Here is an 18718-nt window from a genome sequence, read left to right as displayed (position 1 = left end):
GGTCTGCCCACCTCGGCCTCCCAAAGTTCTGGGATTACAGGTGTGAGCTACTGCACCCTGCCATTATTTGAAGTATTTAAGGAATAAACTCTATGAAGTAAACTTTTCTTGAAGTGCACAAAAGTGGGTTATTTCAATGTTGTTTGTTCAGCTCACTGTTTCTGGTTTACTCCCTCTGAATTTTGCTAATATAAAACCAGCCAAGGAGAACAGTGCCTGCTCTCTACCAGGTGAACAGAGGCCTCCAGGCGCTGAGGAGCGCAGCAAGGGCGGCAGGTGCCCCCAGCTTCTCCAACATGGCCCTTCTTCAAGGCAGAAAGGTTCTGGCCCACCTGTGTGCTGCTGGGTGGGGCTGGGTTGGGTTTTTGCCTACGGGGGATTGCAGGGGGTTCATGGTTACTATTAACCTGAAAGTACAGAACAAGTTTTTCTACCTTATGTAATATTATTAAAATATTCTGAGCACACTTAAAATGATAAATTTGTAAATGTTAATTCCTTAAATACTTACTACCAGTGATCCAAAGCTTACCCATGGATTGCTTTGTTCCACTGATTTTGAAATGAACATATAAATGTGAATACTGAGTTGGACTTGTTTGCCTGAGGAGCGATGAACTGGTCCACATTTCCCTGTTCTCTTCTTTGCTACAAGCTCACACACCCAGGACACTGAGAAGAGGGCTCATTAACACCACCACCCTTTTAATTATGTGTTTCGAGAGGTTCAGGGCTTTTATAAGCCCGTGATCACGTTGCCTTTCTGAGTGGTATGGCTCAGCTCTGCGGCTGATCTAATTTGAATATCAGCATGGGTCACAGATCACAAATAAAAGTGTATCTTCAAAGACATTAGGCAGCTTTGACTGTCAAAATCAAAGAGTTTCAGGTTTTGAGAACTGTATACTTATTTTAGGGAAAAGAAGAGTAGTCATGGGAACAGGTCTTAGTTCATCTGCACCCTCTGAGTAGCACTTACTCTCCAGAACTGTGTAAGGCTAAAACAATTTCTGGATAAAACAGCACCCAGTGCTTCTAAACCCAGAAGATGATGATCTTGTGAAGAAGAAATCCTTCCCGAATGCTCTCAGCCACAGGCTCAGAAGCCTCCTGAGGTCGTGAGGAACAGGGAGGACACCTGCCCAGAGTGCCCGGCTCCCACGCAGCTGCCGTCACGCAAGCAGCTGGCCAGGCATGACAGACGTACCAGCTGAGCTTCAGAACATGCTGCTCCTCAGGGTCCATCTGTGATCCACCCTGCAGACCCCAGAGTGCCGAGGAGCTCCACAGAGATGCACCCGGTGTGTTTCCACCTGCTTGAGACACCACTTATCATTGGATAAGCAGCTTCCCCACAGAGCCGGAAGACCACAGGGTGAATGATGCATCCTTCTCTTCCATTACGTGTAGCAAAATGTGCTGACTTCTTAGAAAACATTTTTAAAGCCAGTGAGTTCAAGGCAAGTGAAGGGCCTCCTACAAGCCTCAGTTCTGGGGTCACACAGTGAACACCACGGCTCTTTGGAGACGTAATTCCTCACGTAGGAACCAGGGGTGCCCTGGATACCCCTCTTCTTCTTGAGGCCCCACACCCACCCGCATCCTACAAGCTCTGGAGTCCCACTGAGGCCCTGCCATGGCCAGTCATGCCCAGGGTGCCCCTCCTGCATGAACTGCTGCCATGGCCACAGCTGGTGTCCCGCCCCACCCATGCCCTAGAGCCCCCTCCTCACAGAGTGACTATAAGCCAAGTCTGACACCAGCCCTCTTTACCCAAGCCCTTCTTAAAATCCACAATGAGACCCTGGCCTCTGAGCCCCACCTCTAGAGTCCTCCCTCACCACACAGGCCTCCCTGCCAGCCTGCACCTGCCAGGCACATGCCCACCTCAGGGCTGTGTCCAGAAGCACTCATTTCAGAGGAGGGGCTGTGGGTAACCCCCCACATGTGCACCAAGGAAGGACAGCTGTGCAAACCCCGGGAAAGTTAGTGCCTGAAGAATATCTTAGTTATAGTGTTATTACTCAGCTATTTCCTTTATATAATCCTTTATATATAACCATATATTAGTTTACAGAATTAGTGCCTGAAGTATAACTTACTGCTTCCATATATTTAGCTTATATAATCATACTTAGTACTTATATCTAATATATTTAGTTCCATATAACCTTTCTATATAATCATACAGGTATTGTAGTCAGAGCTGTACCGACACATTCAGTGCTGATTTATAGAATCCTTCCATATAACCATATAGTAGTCTGTAGTAGGAGGAATCCCCAGAGCAGTCACAGAGCAGAAGCCGTACATGGGAAAACAGCCAGACCAGGACGAGAACCCAAGACCCAGGCGGCGGCGGCCCTGCCTGAAAGGGCGTACGCTGTATGGCAGGCTTGGAGCAGGAGCCTCTCCTCCTGAGACAGGAGTTGTAGCATCTTGCATCCAGTTACTGTGGAAAGTCGGCCTCAGGCCTGAGATCCTGGAAGTAACTGAGGGAGAGGAACCCCTCCGGTGTGACCAGTCACGGCTGCTGGACACCCTGTCAAGTCTTTTCTCGCTTCTGTGCTAGCTCAAATCATCCTCCCATAAGTATGTTAATAGAAGAGCACAAGTCTGCCAGCTCCCACTACACTGGCTTACCGTATCCTTCCATTAGAAACCCTTTGAAGTCTCCAGCCCCCAAGTAAGAAGTGTCGTGCACACAGCCCACCTCCTTGCCTCGGTGACCTAATGGGGGTGGACCCCTTTTCTGTACACAGCCCCCTACTGCGCATGGTCCACCTCTGCCCAGGTGACATAACGGGGTGGCCCCCTCGCTTGTTACGTGATTATGTATGCCCCATCACTAAGCCTGTAGATGATGACCTCACTCATGACCTTTCCTCGTTTGTGCCTAACAAATACAGATGCTTCTGGGCATTCGAGCCTTGCCTGTCTCTGCTCATTGGTGACGTGTCCCTCCCCCACCCAGTCCAGCTGTTCCTTTCCAGTTCTTCTGTGTCCTGTTTCTTTATTTCTCGGATCCAGCACCTCGGCACGGCATAAGAGACACCCCACGACCTTGTGGGGCCAGCAGCCACTGAAGCACTGATCAAAAGAGGTAAGAGCAGCCAGGCGCAGTGGCTCATGCCTGTAGCCCAGCACTTTGGGAGGTCGAGGTAGGCAATTCACTTGAGGTCAGGAGTTTGAGACCAGCCTGGCCAACATGGTGAAAACCCATTTCTACTAAAAATATGAAAATTAGCCAGGCGTGGTGGCGGGTGCCTGTAATTCCAGTTACTTGGGAGGCTGAGGCAAGAGATCGCTTGAACAGGGAGGCGGAGGTTGCAGTGAGCCAAGACTGTGCCACTGCACTCCAGCTCAAAAAAAAAAAAAAAAAAAAAAAAGAGAAAATGAGGTAAGGGCGATGATGGTTTCAGAAGGTGAAAAAGCCATGGTGTCAGGGATGTGGGCACAGAAGCAGAGGGCTCAGGAAAGGAGGGTGTCTCCACAGTGAGAGTCCCGGCTGCTAGGGAAGGGCCAGGAGGAGGAGGGAAAGGAAGTGTGGCATTTCCACCCTGGGCAGGATTCCCCCCACACATGGGAACGCAAGGAAGCCCCGGTGGGAACAGGCAGGACACCCGGGGCTTGCTTGAGTGCTCCCAGCTTTCCAACGTCAGAAGCATTTCTCATTATTTGCCAAGAACCAATTTACACAGGTGCTCTCGGGAGCAAAGGAACTGGTTTATTATTATTTTTTGAGACGGAGTGTTACTCTGTAGCCCAGACTGGAGTGCAGTGGCGTGATCCTGGCTCACTGCAACTTCCACCCCCTCAGGTTCAAGCAATTCTCCTGCCTCAGCCTCCTGAGGAGCTGGGGTTACGGGCGCCCGCCACCATGTCCAGGTGATCTTTATATTTTTAGTAGAGATGGGGTTTTGCCATGTTGACCAGGCTGATCCTGAACTACTGAGCTCAGGTGATCTTCCTACCTTGGCCTTCCAACGCTCTGGGATTACACATGTGAGCCACTGCGCCCAGCCAAAGGAGCTGGTTTAACTCATCAGAGGTATTTCTGATTTTCAGGCAGCTTCACGCAAGGAGAGTCAGAGCCGTGACAAAAACCATACCAGCCACCCAGCAAAATCCACTGTGGCTACAGCATTCGCTGTGGCACCAAACACCCTGTTACAGTTCTGTGCCTTGGCCACATTCAGCCGTCACAGCTCTTAGCTGGCCTTACAAAGACTACAAAATAAATGTTTCTATTCTCAAGTAGAAATGCCATCGAGAGTAGAGGACGAGGGGCAACAGGACAGGCCCTCGCGCACTTACAAGACGAGCTGTGAGCTCTGGAGACACCAACAAACAACTTACTTGTGAGATCCAATCCCAGAAGGAAGTGCCTGGATCCTGTTGTACCGGAGATCCAGCCAAGTCAGGTTCGGCAGTAACTGAAAGAAATCTTGAGGAATCACACAGAGGGCATTCCTTTCCAGGTGCAATTGCTTCCGTGGAAAAGAGAGATCAGAGAATGTTTTGTCAACCAACTGATTTTAAAACATGATATATCCAAAAACCATTTCCAAAAGAACTACCAACAACCAGAACCATAGACACTAAGTTAAAAAAAGAAAGAAAACCCAATCCCTTACCCTTAAAATATGAAAACAGTAGACAAAAGAATCACAAAGAAAAGAACCAGGACTCCTGGCAGTCTTGGGAGCGGCACTGACTTCCTCAAGAGCTGGCACTCTGCTGGTGACTGAGCACGTCTCTATTTCTGCCACAAGCCTCTGACACAGTCTGAAGCCCGAGGCCCCATACACAGTGTCCCGGCCCTTTCTCCAGTGCCCTCCACAGCCCCCGACACTGCCTGCTCACCAAGCAAACAGCAAGGGCCATGTCTGCTCTGCGGGACTCAGCCCAACTCAATCACGAAGAGGAAATGTAAAGACGGGCAGAGGTCCCTGCTGTGGTGTTCTCCAAAGTCGACAGCACACAAAACCACCTCAGCAGGCATCGCTTCAGGAGCAGACGGATACAACAACTCAGTGGCCTTCTGAAGTCTTTATAAATAAGGGACCACAGAACATCAAACGCAAACACACTGATTTTAGCTGTGTAAATGCATGTCACATACATATAATTTTACAGTTACAATGTGGCAGGATAATAGCTCATTTTTACAATACTGTCGTTAATGTTGCTGTGTTGTCTATACTCATATTATTACGTGTATTTACATCTATATCCATATTTACTGAGGCAATAGAAACAGATGTTCAGAACACTGATCTCAAAGCCAGACTGCGTGGATTCACATCTAGGTTTCCATACCTATTGGCTATGTGACCCTCAGCGAGTTCTTGAACCTATCTGTGCCCCAGTGTCCTGATCTGTGAGATATGGCAATGTGACCCACCTTACAGGGAAGCACTAGGGGCAGTGAGTGGACCAGCTGTGGTGATCACACTAGAGCAGTGCATGGACCGGCCGTGGTGATCACACTAGAGCAGTGCATGGACCGGCCGTGGTGATCACACTAGAGCAGCGCATGCACCGGCCGTGGCGATCACACTAGAGAGCAGCGCGTGGACTGGCTGTGGCGATCACACTACAGCAGCGCATGGACCGGCCGTTGCGATCACACTAGAGCAGCGCGTGGACCGGCCGTGGTGATCACACTAGAGCAGCACATGCACCGGCCATGGTGATCACACTAGAGAGCAGCGCGTGGACTGGCTGTGGCAATCACACTACAGCAGCGCATGGACCGGCCGTTGCGATCACACTAGAGCAGCGTGTGGACCGGCCGTGGTGATCACACTAGAGCAGCACATGCACCGGCCATGGTGATCACGCTAGAGAGCAGTGCGTGGACTGGCTGTGGCAATCACACTACAGCAGCGCATGGACCGGCCGTTGCGATCACACTAGAGCAGTGCATGGACCAGCCGTGGTGATCACACTAGAGCAGCGCGTGGACTGGCCATGGTGATCACACTAGAGCAGCACGTGGACTGGCTGTGGCAATCACACTACAGTAGCACATGGACCGGCCGTTGCAATCACACTAGAGCAGCGTGTAGACCGGCCGTGGTGATCACACTAGAGCAGCACATGCACCGGCCATGGTGATCACACTAGAGCAGCACATGCACCGGCCACGGTGATCACACTAGAGCAGCACATGCACCGGCCATGGTGATCACACTAGAGAGCAGCGCGTGGACTGGCTGTGGCGATCACACTACAGCAGCGCATGAACCAGCTGTTGCGATCACGCTAGAGCAGCATGTGGACCGGCCGTGGTGATCACACTAGAGCAGCACATGCGCCGGCCATGGTGATCACACTAGAGAGCAGCACGTGGACTGGCCGTGGCGATCACACTACAGCAGCGCATGGACCGGCCGTTGCGATCACACTAGAGCAGCGCGTGGACCGGCCGTGGGGATCACACTAGAGCAGCGCGTGGACCAGCCGTGGCGATCACACTAGAGCAGCACATGGACCGGCCGTGGTGATCACACTAGAGCAGCACATGCACCGGCCATGGTGATCACACTAGAGAGCAGCACGTGGACTGGCCGTGGCGATCACACTACAGCAGCGCATGGACCGGCCGTTGCAATCACACTAGAGCAGTGCGTGGACCGGCCGTGGTGATCACACTAGAGAGCAGCGCGTGGACAGGCCGTAGTGATCACACTAGAGCAGTGCGTGGACCAGCCGAGGTGATCACACTAGAGAGCAGCGTGTGGACCGGCCATGATGATCACGCTAGAGCAGTGCGTGCGTGACCGGCCGTGATGATCACACTAGAGCAGCGCGTGGACTGGCCGAGGCGATCACACTAGAGCAGCGCATGGACCGGCCATGGGGATCACACTAGAGCAGCGCGTGGACAGGCCGTGGTGATCACACTAGAACAGTGCGTGGACCGGCCGAGGTGATCACACTAGAGAGCAGCATGTGGACTGGCCGTGGTGATCACACTAGAGCAGTGCGTGCGTGACCGGCCGTGATGATCACACTAGAGCAGCGCGTGGACCGGCCGAGGTGATCACACTAGAGCAGCGCATGGACCAGCCGAGGTGATCACACTAGAGCAGCGCATGGACCAGCCGTGGCGATCACACTAGAGCAGCATGTGGACCGGCCGTAGCGATCACACTAGAGCAGCACGTGGACTGGCCATGGCGATCACACTACAGTAGCGCATGGACCAGCCGTTGCGATCACACTAGAGTAGCGCATGGACCGGCCGTGGTGATCACACTAGAGCAGCGCATGGACCGGCCGTGGCGATCACACTAGAGAGCAGCACGTGGACCGGCCGTGGCGATCACACTAGAGCAGCGTGTGGACCGGCCGTGGTGATCACACTAGAGCAGCGCGTGGACCGGCCGTGGTGATCACACTAGAGCAGCGCGTGGACTGGCCGTGGTGATCACACTACAGCAGCGCGTGGACCGGCCATGGTGAACACACTAGAGCAGTGCATGGACCGGCCGAGGTGATCACACTAGAGAGCAGCGCGTGGACTGGCCGTGGTGAACATACTAGAGCAGCGTGTGGACTGGCCGAGGTGATCACACTAGAGAGCAGCACGTGGACCGGCCGAGGTGATCACACTAGAGCAGCGTGCGGACCAGCTGTTGTGATCACGCTGCCTTCTCTGTGGAAACACACACTGCATACTGCAGAGTGCCCCATGCCTCCCCATTCCACCTTCAACACCACGCCCCTGCTCCAAATCACTGACAGATTCCAGTCTGAGAAACACCGACCGGAAAAATCACACTCTTCATAAAGGCATTGAAAACAGCATCTTATCTCTGTTAGGAAACTGCTGGAGTCGCTGCTTGCTGGCAGCTGGCCAGGTCTCCGGAACGCAGCCTGGTGATCACAGGTACACAGTGCTCTTTCCTGCTCTTTCCCTCACAGTGCAACCTGATTCTAGTGCTCAGCTTTGAAACCATGTCTTCCTCAAGGCCAGTGAAGGGAATCTCAGGAAGGTAACACTCTGCTTCCTCCCCAGCACCTCTGGAAACACAGGAACCACCTTCGACTTGGCGCTGGTTACGGTGGAAGGAAATAACAAATACAGTGGTTCATTTCCAGAACAAAGTGCCTTGAACTGGCTTAGATCAGCAAGCTACAGAAGAAACAGGATTTAGCAGGTCTGCTTGGCCAGCCGATGCCTGCTTGCCAGCCTCCCCACCACCCCTTGGTTGCCCTCACCCAAACCAAAGTTCAGTCTAAGATGAAAGTTTACTAGCCTACAAAATGAGAACAGCTCATTTTGTCTGTTCTTACTGAGATGAAGCAAACTACCTCCATCTTAGCTGTGAGCCTGACTGACTCCATCTTGGCTCCTCCCCCGCCATTTCTCCCCCGAGTGCGTACCCGGGCCACACTGTGCTGGGTCATGTTGTGCTTAGAGCTATAGAAACATACAACTGTTGTAACAATATCCTGCTCGACAAGCCCACTTGCTGTTGTGGATACCCCCTTGACTGACTGTTCAGAAGTACCGAATGCCCCCTTGGTGACCAGCAATCGTGGGAACCGCTCATGTATACTCTCCTTAGTTAATCAACAATCCTGGGAGCCTCCTGCCTCCTAGTTTCCAGCCTCCTCCCCTAACTTGCTTATTCTGCTTCTGTAAATTCCGCTTTGCCCCCTTACCATGAGCAACGTATAAAAGGAAATCAAGCCCCTTCCTCGGGCTGAGAGATTTTGAGAGTAAGCTGACTCTCAGTCGCCGGCAGTAAAGGACTCACAATCAGATTTCAGAGTGTGACGCTTCCCTAACAACTCACTCGGATATAACATCATCAGCCTGCCCAGCTACTCAGGTCGTAAGTCAAATACTTGAAGAGCCCCTGAGCTGACTGGGATTGCAACGTACTGTGGGCTGCGACAAAATGCAGCAGGACAACCCTAAAAACACCTAAAGCCCCAGCTCAGCAAGCAATAGGCAACGTCCAGGAAGACTGTGACCTACCCCCCCGCCCACAGACTCAGCCCATGAGGAAGCGGGGGAGGGGCCTGTGCACGAGGGGATGAACGGCCTGTTGAAACCGTGCTGGGTGTGCCTGCCCACCAGACACCTGATCTTGCAAAACCGTCATCAAAGTCACTTCCACTGTCCTCTGGGTCTCTGAGTCCATTCTTTGGGCTCGGATGGGTGAGTTTGTTTCTCAAACCTGGTGGTTCGCATGGGGAAGAAAAGGACACCTTTGGGCAACCCTGGAGGGGCTCACTCCTCCCTAATGCACCAACCAAAACCCTCTGAGGAAAAGCTAATAATATCGGGGTAAACGGGGAAGGACGTCACGTTCCAATATTCAACACAATGTTAATTAGCTTGGGATCAGAACAAATTAGGGGGTCATTCTCGTATGTTCCCGAAGCAGGAACTGGCCTCCTGGGTCAAGACCTGACTGTTAGATGAGGTTTAGGATCAGGTGTAGAGAGGGACAGATAAAAGGAGTGATGGGCCTTCTAACAGGAGGAGGAAAGCAGAGTTCACCCCAGCCTGCGGATTAAGGCAGGCAACAGGGGAGGGTTAAAAATCACACCCTCACAGACAGAACTAAACGTCCAGGAGAAAGAGTTTGCAAAGAACAATGCAGAAGGGTCTCCCGCTGCTCATGGAGGGATTAATTACAGACGGACTGTTGAAAGCCTATATGTCACCAGACAAGACTCCAGTTCTCCTGGTGAAGACACCAGATGGGTCCTGTAGACTAGTATGAGGTCCAACAGCCATAAATCAATTGTCCAAACTCACCATCTTGGGGTGCTTCACCCCCACACCCTCCTCAGTAAAAAACCCTATGAACATAAGCGGTTCAGCGTAGTGGATCTGAAAGACGCATTCTGGGCATGTCCCCTAGACTCTAGGAATAGGGACCTCCTTGCCTTTGAACGGAAAGCCCCGTAACGGGAGAAGGCAGCAGCATGGACTGTGCTGCCGGGAGAGTTCACGGAAGCCTGGGACTTACTTGGCCAAGTCTTAGAGAAGCTCCTGGTGGAATTCCAACCTCCCAGAGAAACCCAGCTGCGACTGTATGTGGACGATCTGCTAATTTCTGGGGAAAGGAGGGCCAAGGTATCAGAAGCCACCAGAAGCTTGCTTGACTTCCTAGGGGAAAGAGGATTGTGAGTCTCCAAGGACAAACTGCAATTTGTAGAAAAAGAAGTTAAATACTTAGGACAGGCCGGGCGCGGTGGCTCAAGCCTGTAATCCCAGCACTTTGGGAGGCCGAGGCGGGTGGATCACGAGGTCGAGAGATCGAGACCATCCTGGTCAACATGGTGAAACCCCGTCTCTACTAAAAATACAAAAAATTAGCTGGGCATGGTGGCACGTGCCTGTAATCCCAGCTACTCAGGAGGCTGAGGCAGGAGAATTGCCTGAACCCAGGAGGCGGAGGTTGCGGTGAGCCGAGATCGCGCCATTGCACTCCAGCCTGGGTAACAAGAGCGAAACTCCGTCTCAAAAAAATAAAATAAAATAAATAAATAAATACATACTTAGGACATCTAACTAGCAAAGGGAAGTGGGGAATAAACCCTGAAAGAATATAGGGAATAGCGGGTCTGCCCTTGCCGAAGACAAAGAAAGAACTCCAAAAATTTTTAGGTTTAACTGGTTACTGTAGATTATGGGTTGACTCATATGCTCAAAAGACAAGGATTCTGTATCTGAAATTTCTAGAAGAACGCGATCCCTTGCAATGGTACCTGGAAGAAATTAAGGCAGTTGAGGATTAAAAGCAAGCTCTCTCTACAGCCCCAGTCCTGGCCCTCCCACCTCTAGAGAAAATATTTCATCTGTTGGTCACAGTAGACCAGGGCATGGCCCTTGGGATGCTCACTGAAATGTGGGGCAGGGAAGAGGTGACCGTAGCTTTTCTCTCCAAGCTTCTCCAACTTGTCACTCAAGCATGGCCCAAATGTGTGCAGGCAGTGGCTGCCCCGGCCCTGCGGGTAGAGGAGAGCTGTAAGCTGGGGCCCTGGTAGTGAGCACCCCACATCGGGTCAGGGATATATTAGATCAAAGAGCTGGGAGATGGCTGACTGATTCCTGGACATTAAAATAGGAAGCCACATAACTAGAAAAAGATAATCTGGTCTTGACAACAGATACTTGCTTGAAACTAGCCAGTTTCTTATGGAAAGGGGAATAATGAGACCACAACGGTTTAGATATCACAGAGTGTCAAACTGAGGTTAGCCCAGACCTTACGGAAGCTCCACTCCATGATGGAATGAGGCTGTTTGCAGATGGGTCATCCCGAGTGACCGATGGTAAAGACACACTGGCTATGCTCTCACTGATGGAAACAAACAATCCTTACGTGAAAAACGAAGATTACCCAGTAACTGCCCAGCCCAAACCCGTGAATTACATGCTCTTAACCAGGTCCTAAAGCTCCTAGAAGACTAAGAAGGCACCACACAGAGTGGCTCCAAACACACCCGTGGAAGAGCACGTGCCTCTGGACGGCTCTGGACAGAGCGGGGCCTGGTAATGAGGAAGGGGAAGAACTGGTACACGGGGAGCTGCTCACACAAGTTTTAGAAAGCGTCCTGCCTCCAGCAGAGATGGCCATAGTTCATGTAAATGGCCATCAGAAAGCAAACACTGCAGAAGCTGTAGGGAACGGGCTTGCGGATGAAGCTGCTACACAAGCCTCCCTGGAGGAAGAGGTAAGACCGTTTTTAGCCAATCCCAGAGAGCTCAAGGGGGTATCAAGACCCCAGTTTTCTAAAGAAGAGGAAGAGGTAGGGAAGACAGGGGCCACTCAAACCAGGATGGGAGGTGGGTGCTCCCTGATAAGAGAGAAACAACACATCAACCCACGTGAGAACCGACGTCCACACTGAATTAGGTAAGTCACTGGGGTCCCCAGGCCACGTGCGATGCAATACTCAAGAATTATGAGTATATAGGGATTCGTACCCTTGCTAAACAAGTGTGTGGGGGTTATATGACCTGCCAGAGAATAAACAAAAAGGTAGTAATTACACCTGTAATCCCAGCATTTTGGGAGGCCAACGCGGGGAGATCATGAGGTCAGGAGTTCGAGACCAGTCTGGCCTACATAGTGAAACCCGGTCTCTACTAAAAATACAAAAAATTAGTCAGGCATGGTGGCGGGAGCCTGTAATCCCAGCTACTCAGTAGGCCGAGGCAGGAGAACTGCCTGAACCCAGGAGGCGGAGGTTGCAGTGAGCTGAGATTGCGCCATTGCACTCCATCCTGGGCTACAGGGTGAGACTCCATCTCAAAAAAAGAAAACAGACTACTGGAAAGAGCCCTCCTTCAAGAAGATTTTACAGAAATGTCCAAAACAGGGAGGCTAAAGTATCTACTGGTAACGGTGGGCCACCTCTCTGGCTGGGTGGAGGCCTTCCCCCTCCCAACTGCCACTGCCCGGAATGTGGTCAAAATCATCTTAGAAGAAATTATACCCAGATTTGGCCTGGTGGAAAATATTGATTCAGACGATGGGAGCCACTTTACCTCGAGGGTGCTAAGGGGAATTATGGAGGGTTTACACTTTGGATGGGATTACTATACCCCTTGGCATTCCCCTTCCTCTGAAAAGGTAGAAAGAATGAATCAAACTCTCCCAAACCATCTTATTAAACTAATCTTAGAAACTAAAACGCCTTGGACCCAATGTCTTCCAACAGCTCTCCTTAGGATTAGGTCAGCTCCAAGGAAAGACTTGGGATTGTCCCCTTACGAGTTATTCCATGGACGATCACATTTAGGTAGGACTATGGGCCTTCCTACTGTGGAACCCAAAGAGCAACTGTTAAGAAATTCTATACTGGCCATATCCTCCACCCTGTCATCCCTTAGGCTGAAAGGACTTCTGACTCACAGCCCGCCCATGAGCTCACAGTTCGCCATATCCAGCCTGGCGACTCAGTGCTACAGGAGACAAGCTCCACCCGAGCTGGGAAGGCCCCTATCAAGTGCTCCTGACCACTGAGGGAGCATACGAACAGCTGAACGGGGTGGACACATGACACGCGGTCACGAGACTGGTAAAGAACCCCCGGAAGGAAGGGAAAAGGGTGAAGGGGACGTGTATAGATCCCCGAAGGAGCCCTTCGGCTAACTCCAGAAAAACCTCGTAGGAAGCTATGAGCAAGCTCTGTCACTGGGGGTGAATGTGGCTGGGATTAAGCCTACTGCCAGGGTGAGAGGGTTCACAATTATTGGATGGAGCCGGAGGAAGAAGAAGACCCAGTCAAACTAAGAGTCAGCATAGCTAGAACCTGCACCCTCCAGACCATGAAGTTCGATGCCTGCCAAGTATTCCATGGTGGGTATTTAGGGAAACAAAGGCAGCTGTCACGAGCAAACACGCATGTCCTGAAACCGTCGCCGTGGGGAAGCCCTGCGCCAGCTGGAATGTTGCCTAATGGACCACCCATTTCGAGGCTGGGTGAGCCTTCGTTCCAAAAACAAACCCTTAAAGAATAAAACACATTTGCATAAGGGCCTCACGCCACCTAACTGTGGAAATTTAGAACGCAATCCTGGATTAATTAACATCAACCAGCTACACTAGACCAGGAACCTCGGAGGTATGGACTAGGAATAACCATCTCAGGAAGGGATCCTGGGGAACGGTTAGCTTTTACGGACATCACCACCTCCACCCCAAGCCCACGCAGGATTACTATAACTCCTGGTCCCACTGCCTCCTTCAACCTACTGGACAATGATCCTAGGAGAGTAAAAGTAATTAAGGTAACTGACTTGAGGCAGACGTTAGAAATCGAGACCGCATATGGGGATGCAAATGCCTGGGGTGAACGCGTCAAATTTTCAGTACTAGCTCTTCATAAGAGCGACGGTTACTCATGCTCGGCTGGGCGGCCTCAGGCAGAGGTGGTTCCATTTCGCCAGGATGGGATGCCAATCCCGACGCAATGCGCTGCACGTTGGCTGTGCACCAGGACAGGGATACGTGGGCAACGGGACCTGCAGAAGTCTACCTTTGCTCTTCCCCGCCTTGCGGAGATCAGATCCTAGAGCAACCCCCTCATTCTCCTTAGGGAATGTGAACCCCTCCTCTTGCCTCTCTAGGCAGGGGGCAAAGTTCAATAGGCCTGTGGGAGAACTCTCAACTTGCACCCACATCCTAAACACTATTGGCGAGTCAAACAAAGGCAATTGCTTGGCTTTTTATACACCCCGGGCTGATGTCTGGTGGTATCGTAGCAAGAGCTGCCTCCATGACCTGCTACCGTCCAGCTGGACCGGGACTTGTGCCTTAATTCAAGCTGCCATTCCGTAAGAGCCCGAGAATCCACATGGCCACTGACGTCGGAGATCTAACAAATCCTTTTGATCCCGACGTTTATACTGACTCAGTAGGAGTCCTGGAAGAGTACCTAATGAATTTAAGGCCCCAAACCAAAGAGCTGCCGGGTTTGTGTCAGCACTCTGCTGGTGGTCAACTATTAATAAAACGTGGATTGGATTTATTACCTCTATTATAATTCAACAAAGATTCATCAGCTGTACTGGAGACGCTCTCAAAGGAGTGGCTAGCCAGTTAGACGCCACCAGCCGAATGGTCTGGAAGAACAGACACGACTGTGGAAGACTAGACATGATTGTGGCAGAGAAAGGGGGCATATGCGTCAGGCTGGTGGAAAGTGTCACACCTTCATTCCTAACGATACCACCCCAGATGGAGCATCACGACAGCATTACAAGGGTTAACAACTTTAGCCAGTGAGTTGGCAGAAAATGCCAGCACTGATGACCGTTTACTGACTGGCTAGAGGGCTGGTTCGGGAAAAGGAAAGGAATGGTAGCCTCCATTCTGCCACCCCTTATAACGGTGGCCGGGGTCCTAACAGCTACAGGGTGTTGCATTATCCTGTGTTAAAGGGTTAACCCCAAAATTAATTGAAACAGCCATCAACAAATGGCCATGACATATCAACTATTATTAGAAACCAAATCAGATCTACTCTCTTACGATGAAGAGTCAACAGCTCCTGGAACAATTTAAGGACCAAAGGACACAAAAATAAATACGGAAATGGGACCAATGGGAGTAAAAAGAGGAGGGAATTGAAGGAACTAGTGTCTGCAGTGGTCCATTTCCAAGAATCGGCTTCGGTCAGTAAACTACAGAAGAAATGGGATACACTAGGCCCCTCCGGGATAGCCAACGCCTGCCCGTCACTGCCCCACACCCTCACCCAGACCAAGAAGTTTAGTCTAAGATGAAAATTTACTCGCCTGTAAAATAGCTTGTTCTGTTCGTTCCTATCAGCCTGCCCATATACTCAGGTCATAAGCCAAACATGTGAAGAGCCCCGAGCTAGTTAGGATTGCAATGTACTGTGGGCTGCGACACAATGCAGCAGGACAACCCTAAAAAAACACCCAAAGCCCCACAACAAACAGGCGACGTCTGCAAAGATGTGACCCCACAGTACTCAGCCTGTGAGGAGCCGGGGAGGGGCCTGTGCACCAGGGGATAAACGGCTTGTTGTAACCGTGCTGGGTCTGCCTGCCCACCAGACACCTGATCTTGCAAAACCATCATTAAAGTCCCACTTCCACTGTCCTCTGGGTCTCTGAGTCCATTCTTTGGGTTTGGATGGGTGAGTTTGTTTCTGGCACGGTGAAGAGTGAGTTGCCCATGCCCCTGCGTTGGCAGGTTCCATCTTTCCTGATAGGTCCCGGAAGCCTCATGTGAGGATGGGATCTCTGGAAGTGCTGTTTATGACTTCAGAGGCTGTAGCCACAGCTGCAGAAAGTGTACCACTCTGAGAGATTACCTCTTTTAAAGACTTGCTGTCACGGTCATAAAATTTATATTGACATCTGTCTTCTAAACGGTGTAAACAGTTACCAAGCTTCTTCATTAAGCCTGAAGGCCTCTGAAACCTCCTGCTTCTCCCTTTATGCATTAAGGTTAACAGAAACCTCAGGGGTCTGCTGGATCCCTTACTCAGGGCTGAGTTTATCTGTTCATTAAAAGTGACATGTGTGTAACAGGAGCCAGGACAAAGCAGGTCCCTGTGACCAGTGCCACATCCTAGATGTCAGCAGGAAGGAAAAAAGAGCAAGACCAGCACTGCCCTACCAGCAAACACAAGGAAAATGTAGAGTTTATAACATAAGCAGCCACTCAACATCCAAATATGTAGCTCTTGTAAAAGCACTCAAAAACGTCAATCTGGCCAGGTGCAGTGGCTCATGCCTGTAATCACAGCACCTCGAGAGGCTGACAGGCAGATCACCCGGTCTCAGGAGTTTAAGACCAGGGTGGGCAACATGCAGAAACCCTGTCTCCACTAAAAATACAAAAAGAAAGTCAATCAATATCATAACAGTGTTCCAGACACTATGCTTTCACGTTATTCATTCTTACAATAACCAATGAAAATATGATCATTCCCACGGTCCAGAATAAACCAATTGAGGTTTAAGGAAATTCTGTGAGTCCAGACAGTGACAAGGACTCCAGGGGGAACCTTCGACTGTCAGACATCAAAGCTGTGCCCTCACAGAAGCTTTCTCTGGAAATCACAGGGACGAGACAGCATCTCCTGCAGACTGACCCAGAGAAGGGCTGGGCACAGGGTAAAAGCAGGGTGTAACACGAGCAAAACCATGGCTGACAACCAAGTTTTTAACTGTTGATGTTGCCTGGTTTTCTTCAGGGTTTTGTGTTTTAATTAAAAGACCGAGGATGTATGGCCGTAGTTTCTGCCACAGGTTTTGGGAGACGAGCTGCAGAGAAGGGAACAGACACCTGCATATAAACACACTGCTGCTCCCATTGGCCGGTCCCCATCATCCACTTCCCATTTTGTGTGATGGGCACATAAAGCCATGAGTGAACCTTTCCTCTATTTCATCTTAGAATTCATCACTTCCAAAGAGAAAGAAGCCTACAAAGGCAGCCCAGGGGCCGACTCCCATTTCTGTCTACAGGGGACCTGTGGACACGCAGCCTGAGAGGGGCGGCCCCACTTACTTGAAGGCTGGGGATTCTAAAGACATCTTCCAAATGGCACAGACCACTCTGACTCAAGTCTAGAATCGGTGAGGAGGAAAAGACGATCCCTCCAGCACCCTTGCGAACATCTTTGGAGGGGGCGGCAGGCAGGCCCCTCGTTGGACCCGCATCCTCCCCCAGATCAGCAGCGGCCGCAGAGGGAGCCCCGCAGGAGCCGCTTCCCTCCATCCGTTCTCCTCCAGGGACAGCAGCTCATCCTCCGCGGTCTGGAGTCACCTGGAGACACAGGAACGGGAGACGGAGAAACGACTAAGCACAGCGAGGCGAAGCGAAGAGCTGCGTGGCAGGGCCGCGGGGACGCCGCTTGCTTCAAAAGCTATCGTTTTCAGCAGACGTTTGACTTTTACATGAGAAAAAAAAAATCGACTCCTGGAAACGCAAAGGGGCACGGCGGGAAGATCATGTCACGGACGCCCGCAGCTGAGCGCGCCCGGAAGCCCGCGGAGCAGCCGTGGCGCGACGCGGGCGGCAGGCGGCTCCTTCCAGGGCGCAGCTTCCCGCCTCGGCGGCGGCTCCGGGCCGTCCGAACTGCGGCGCTAGCTCCTCGGGGCCAGGGAGCTTCTGCGTGTCCGCTTGGCCCAGTGACCGGCAGCGTCCGGCGAAGGCCCAGCGAAGCGCGAGGGAAAACCTGCTAAATTAAGAATCTCGAGTTCCCATCGCCCAGCAACACGTTTTCTCGGAAGCACCGTTCACGGGAACCTCATGCAGCGAGGCGCACTGTCGCTCGCCATCTCCGAGCAACCTCGTCGCGACGAGGATCGACGCGGGAACGCACCCGCTCGCCGGATGCGCACCGCGCGGCAGCCCCGCGCCTGGACCTCACGGCCTCTTCCGGGAGGCGGCCGCTGCTCGAGGGCCGCCGCGCGTCGCGGGGTGGCGGCGACCCGGGGCCCAGCACGGTCCCCCCGGGGCCCGCACCCCACGCAAGCCTGCGGGCCTCTTCACGGTCCGTTCGCTCGTTTTCTCCGAATCACGTCACTTTAAAGAGAGGAGGGGAGGCTTCGGACCCCACAACGGGGGAAACCTCTCAAAACCGGCGCCGAAGCGGCAGCGTGGACCTCACAGGGGCCCGGGCGGCGCCGGAATCCGCGGGGACCCGCCGCCCGCCCGCCCCGCTCCCCGCCCCCGGTCGCCCCGGTCTCCCCCTCCCGGCGAGGCCGAGTTGACTCCGACGCTTCCAGGCCCGAGAGGCGCGGCCCAGGCCGACGGCACCCGGGCCCGAGGCACCGCCTTCCTCCCGCGTCCCCGCCCCGCCTCACCTTCCGGGCCCCCGCCCGCCGGAGCGCAGGCCACCCGGCAGCAGAGAGCCGCAGCCCGACAATGGAGGCCGCCCGGCCGCGCGGTCGCCATGGAGACGCAGTACGGAAGCCCGCAGGCACCGCGCCGCACGCGGCTGTTTGGGTGCGGTGCGCCTGCGCGTGGGTGTGTGTGGTGACGGGGTGTGTGTGGGATGGGTGTTCGCGCGCGCGCGGGGTGTGGTGTGGTGCGCCTGCGCGTGGGTGGGTGTGGCGAAGGTGTGTGTGTGTGGGGGGGTGTGTGTAGTGCGCCTGCGCATGGGTGGGTGTGGCGATGGTGTGTGTGTGTGTGTGGGTGTTCGCGCGCGCGCGCGCGGGGTGTGGTGTGCTGCGCCTGCGCGTGGGTGG

At 52.6% G+C, this 18718-nt stretch overlaps 1 protein-coding gene across 2 annotated transcripts in view; it reads right to left on the bottom strand.

Annotated features, from left to right (window-relative positions):
* The window catches only part of LRRC27 (leucine rich repeat containing 27), a 51337-nt gene extending 32916 nt beyond the window's left edge, over window positions 1–18421 (bottom strand). For both annotated transcript variants that reach the window (XM_039465188.2, XM_039465189.2), the window contains exons 1-3: window positions 18335–18421; window positions 17034–17291; window positions 4360–4490 (exon numbers count right to left, since the gene is read on the bottom strand). In XM_039465188.2, the coding sequence (XP_039321122.1) occupies window positions 4360–4490; window positions 17034–17243 (341 nt within the window). In that variant the 5' untranslated portion in view covers window positions 17244–17291; window positions 18335–18421. The remainder of the gene's footprint in view (window positions 1–4359; window positions 4491–17033; window positions 17292–18334) is intronic.
* Between the last annotated feature and the right edge of the window lie 297 nt (window positions 18422–18718).

Source organism: Saimiri boliviensis, chromosome 12 (genome assembly GCF_048565385.1).
Source record: "Saimiri boliviensis isolate mSaiBol1 chromosome 12, mSaiBol1.pri, whole genome shotgun sequence".
In the NCBI taxonomy this organism is placed as follows: Eukaryota; Metazoa; Chordata; class Mammalia; order Primates; family Cebidae; genus Saimiri; species Saimiri boliviensis.
Note: the sequence above shows the minus strand (reverse complement) of the source record. Positions and strands in the feature narration are given on the sequence as shown.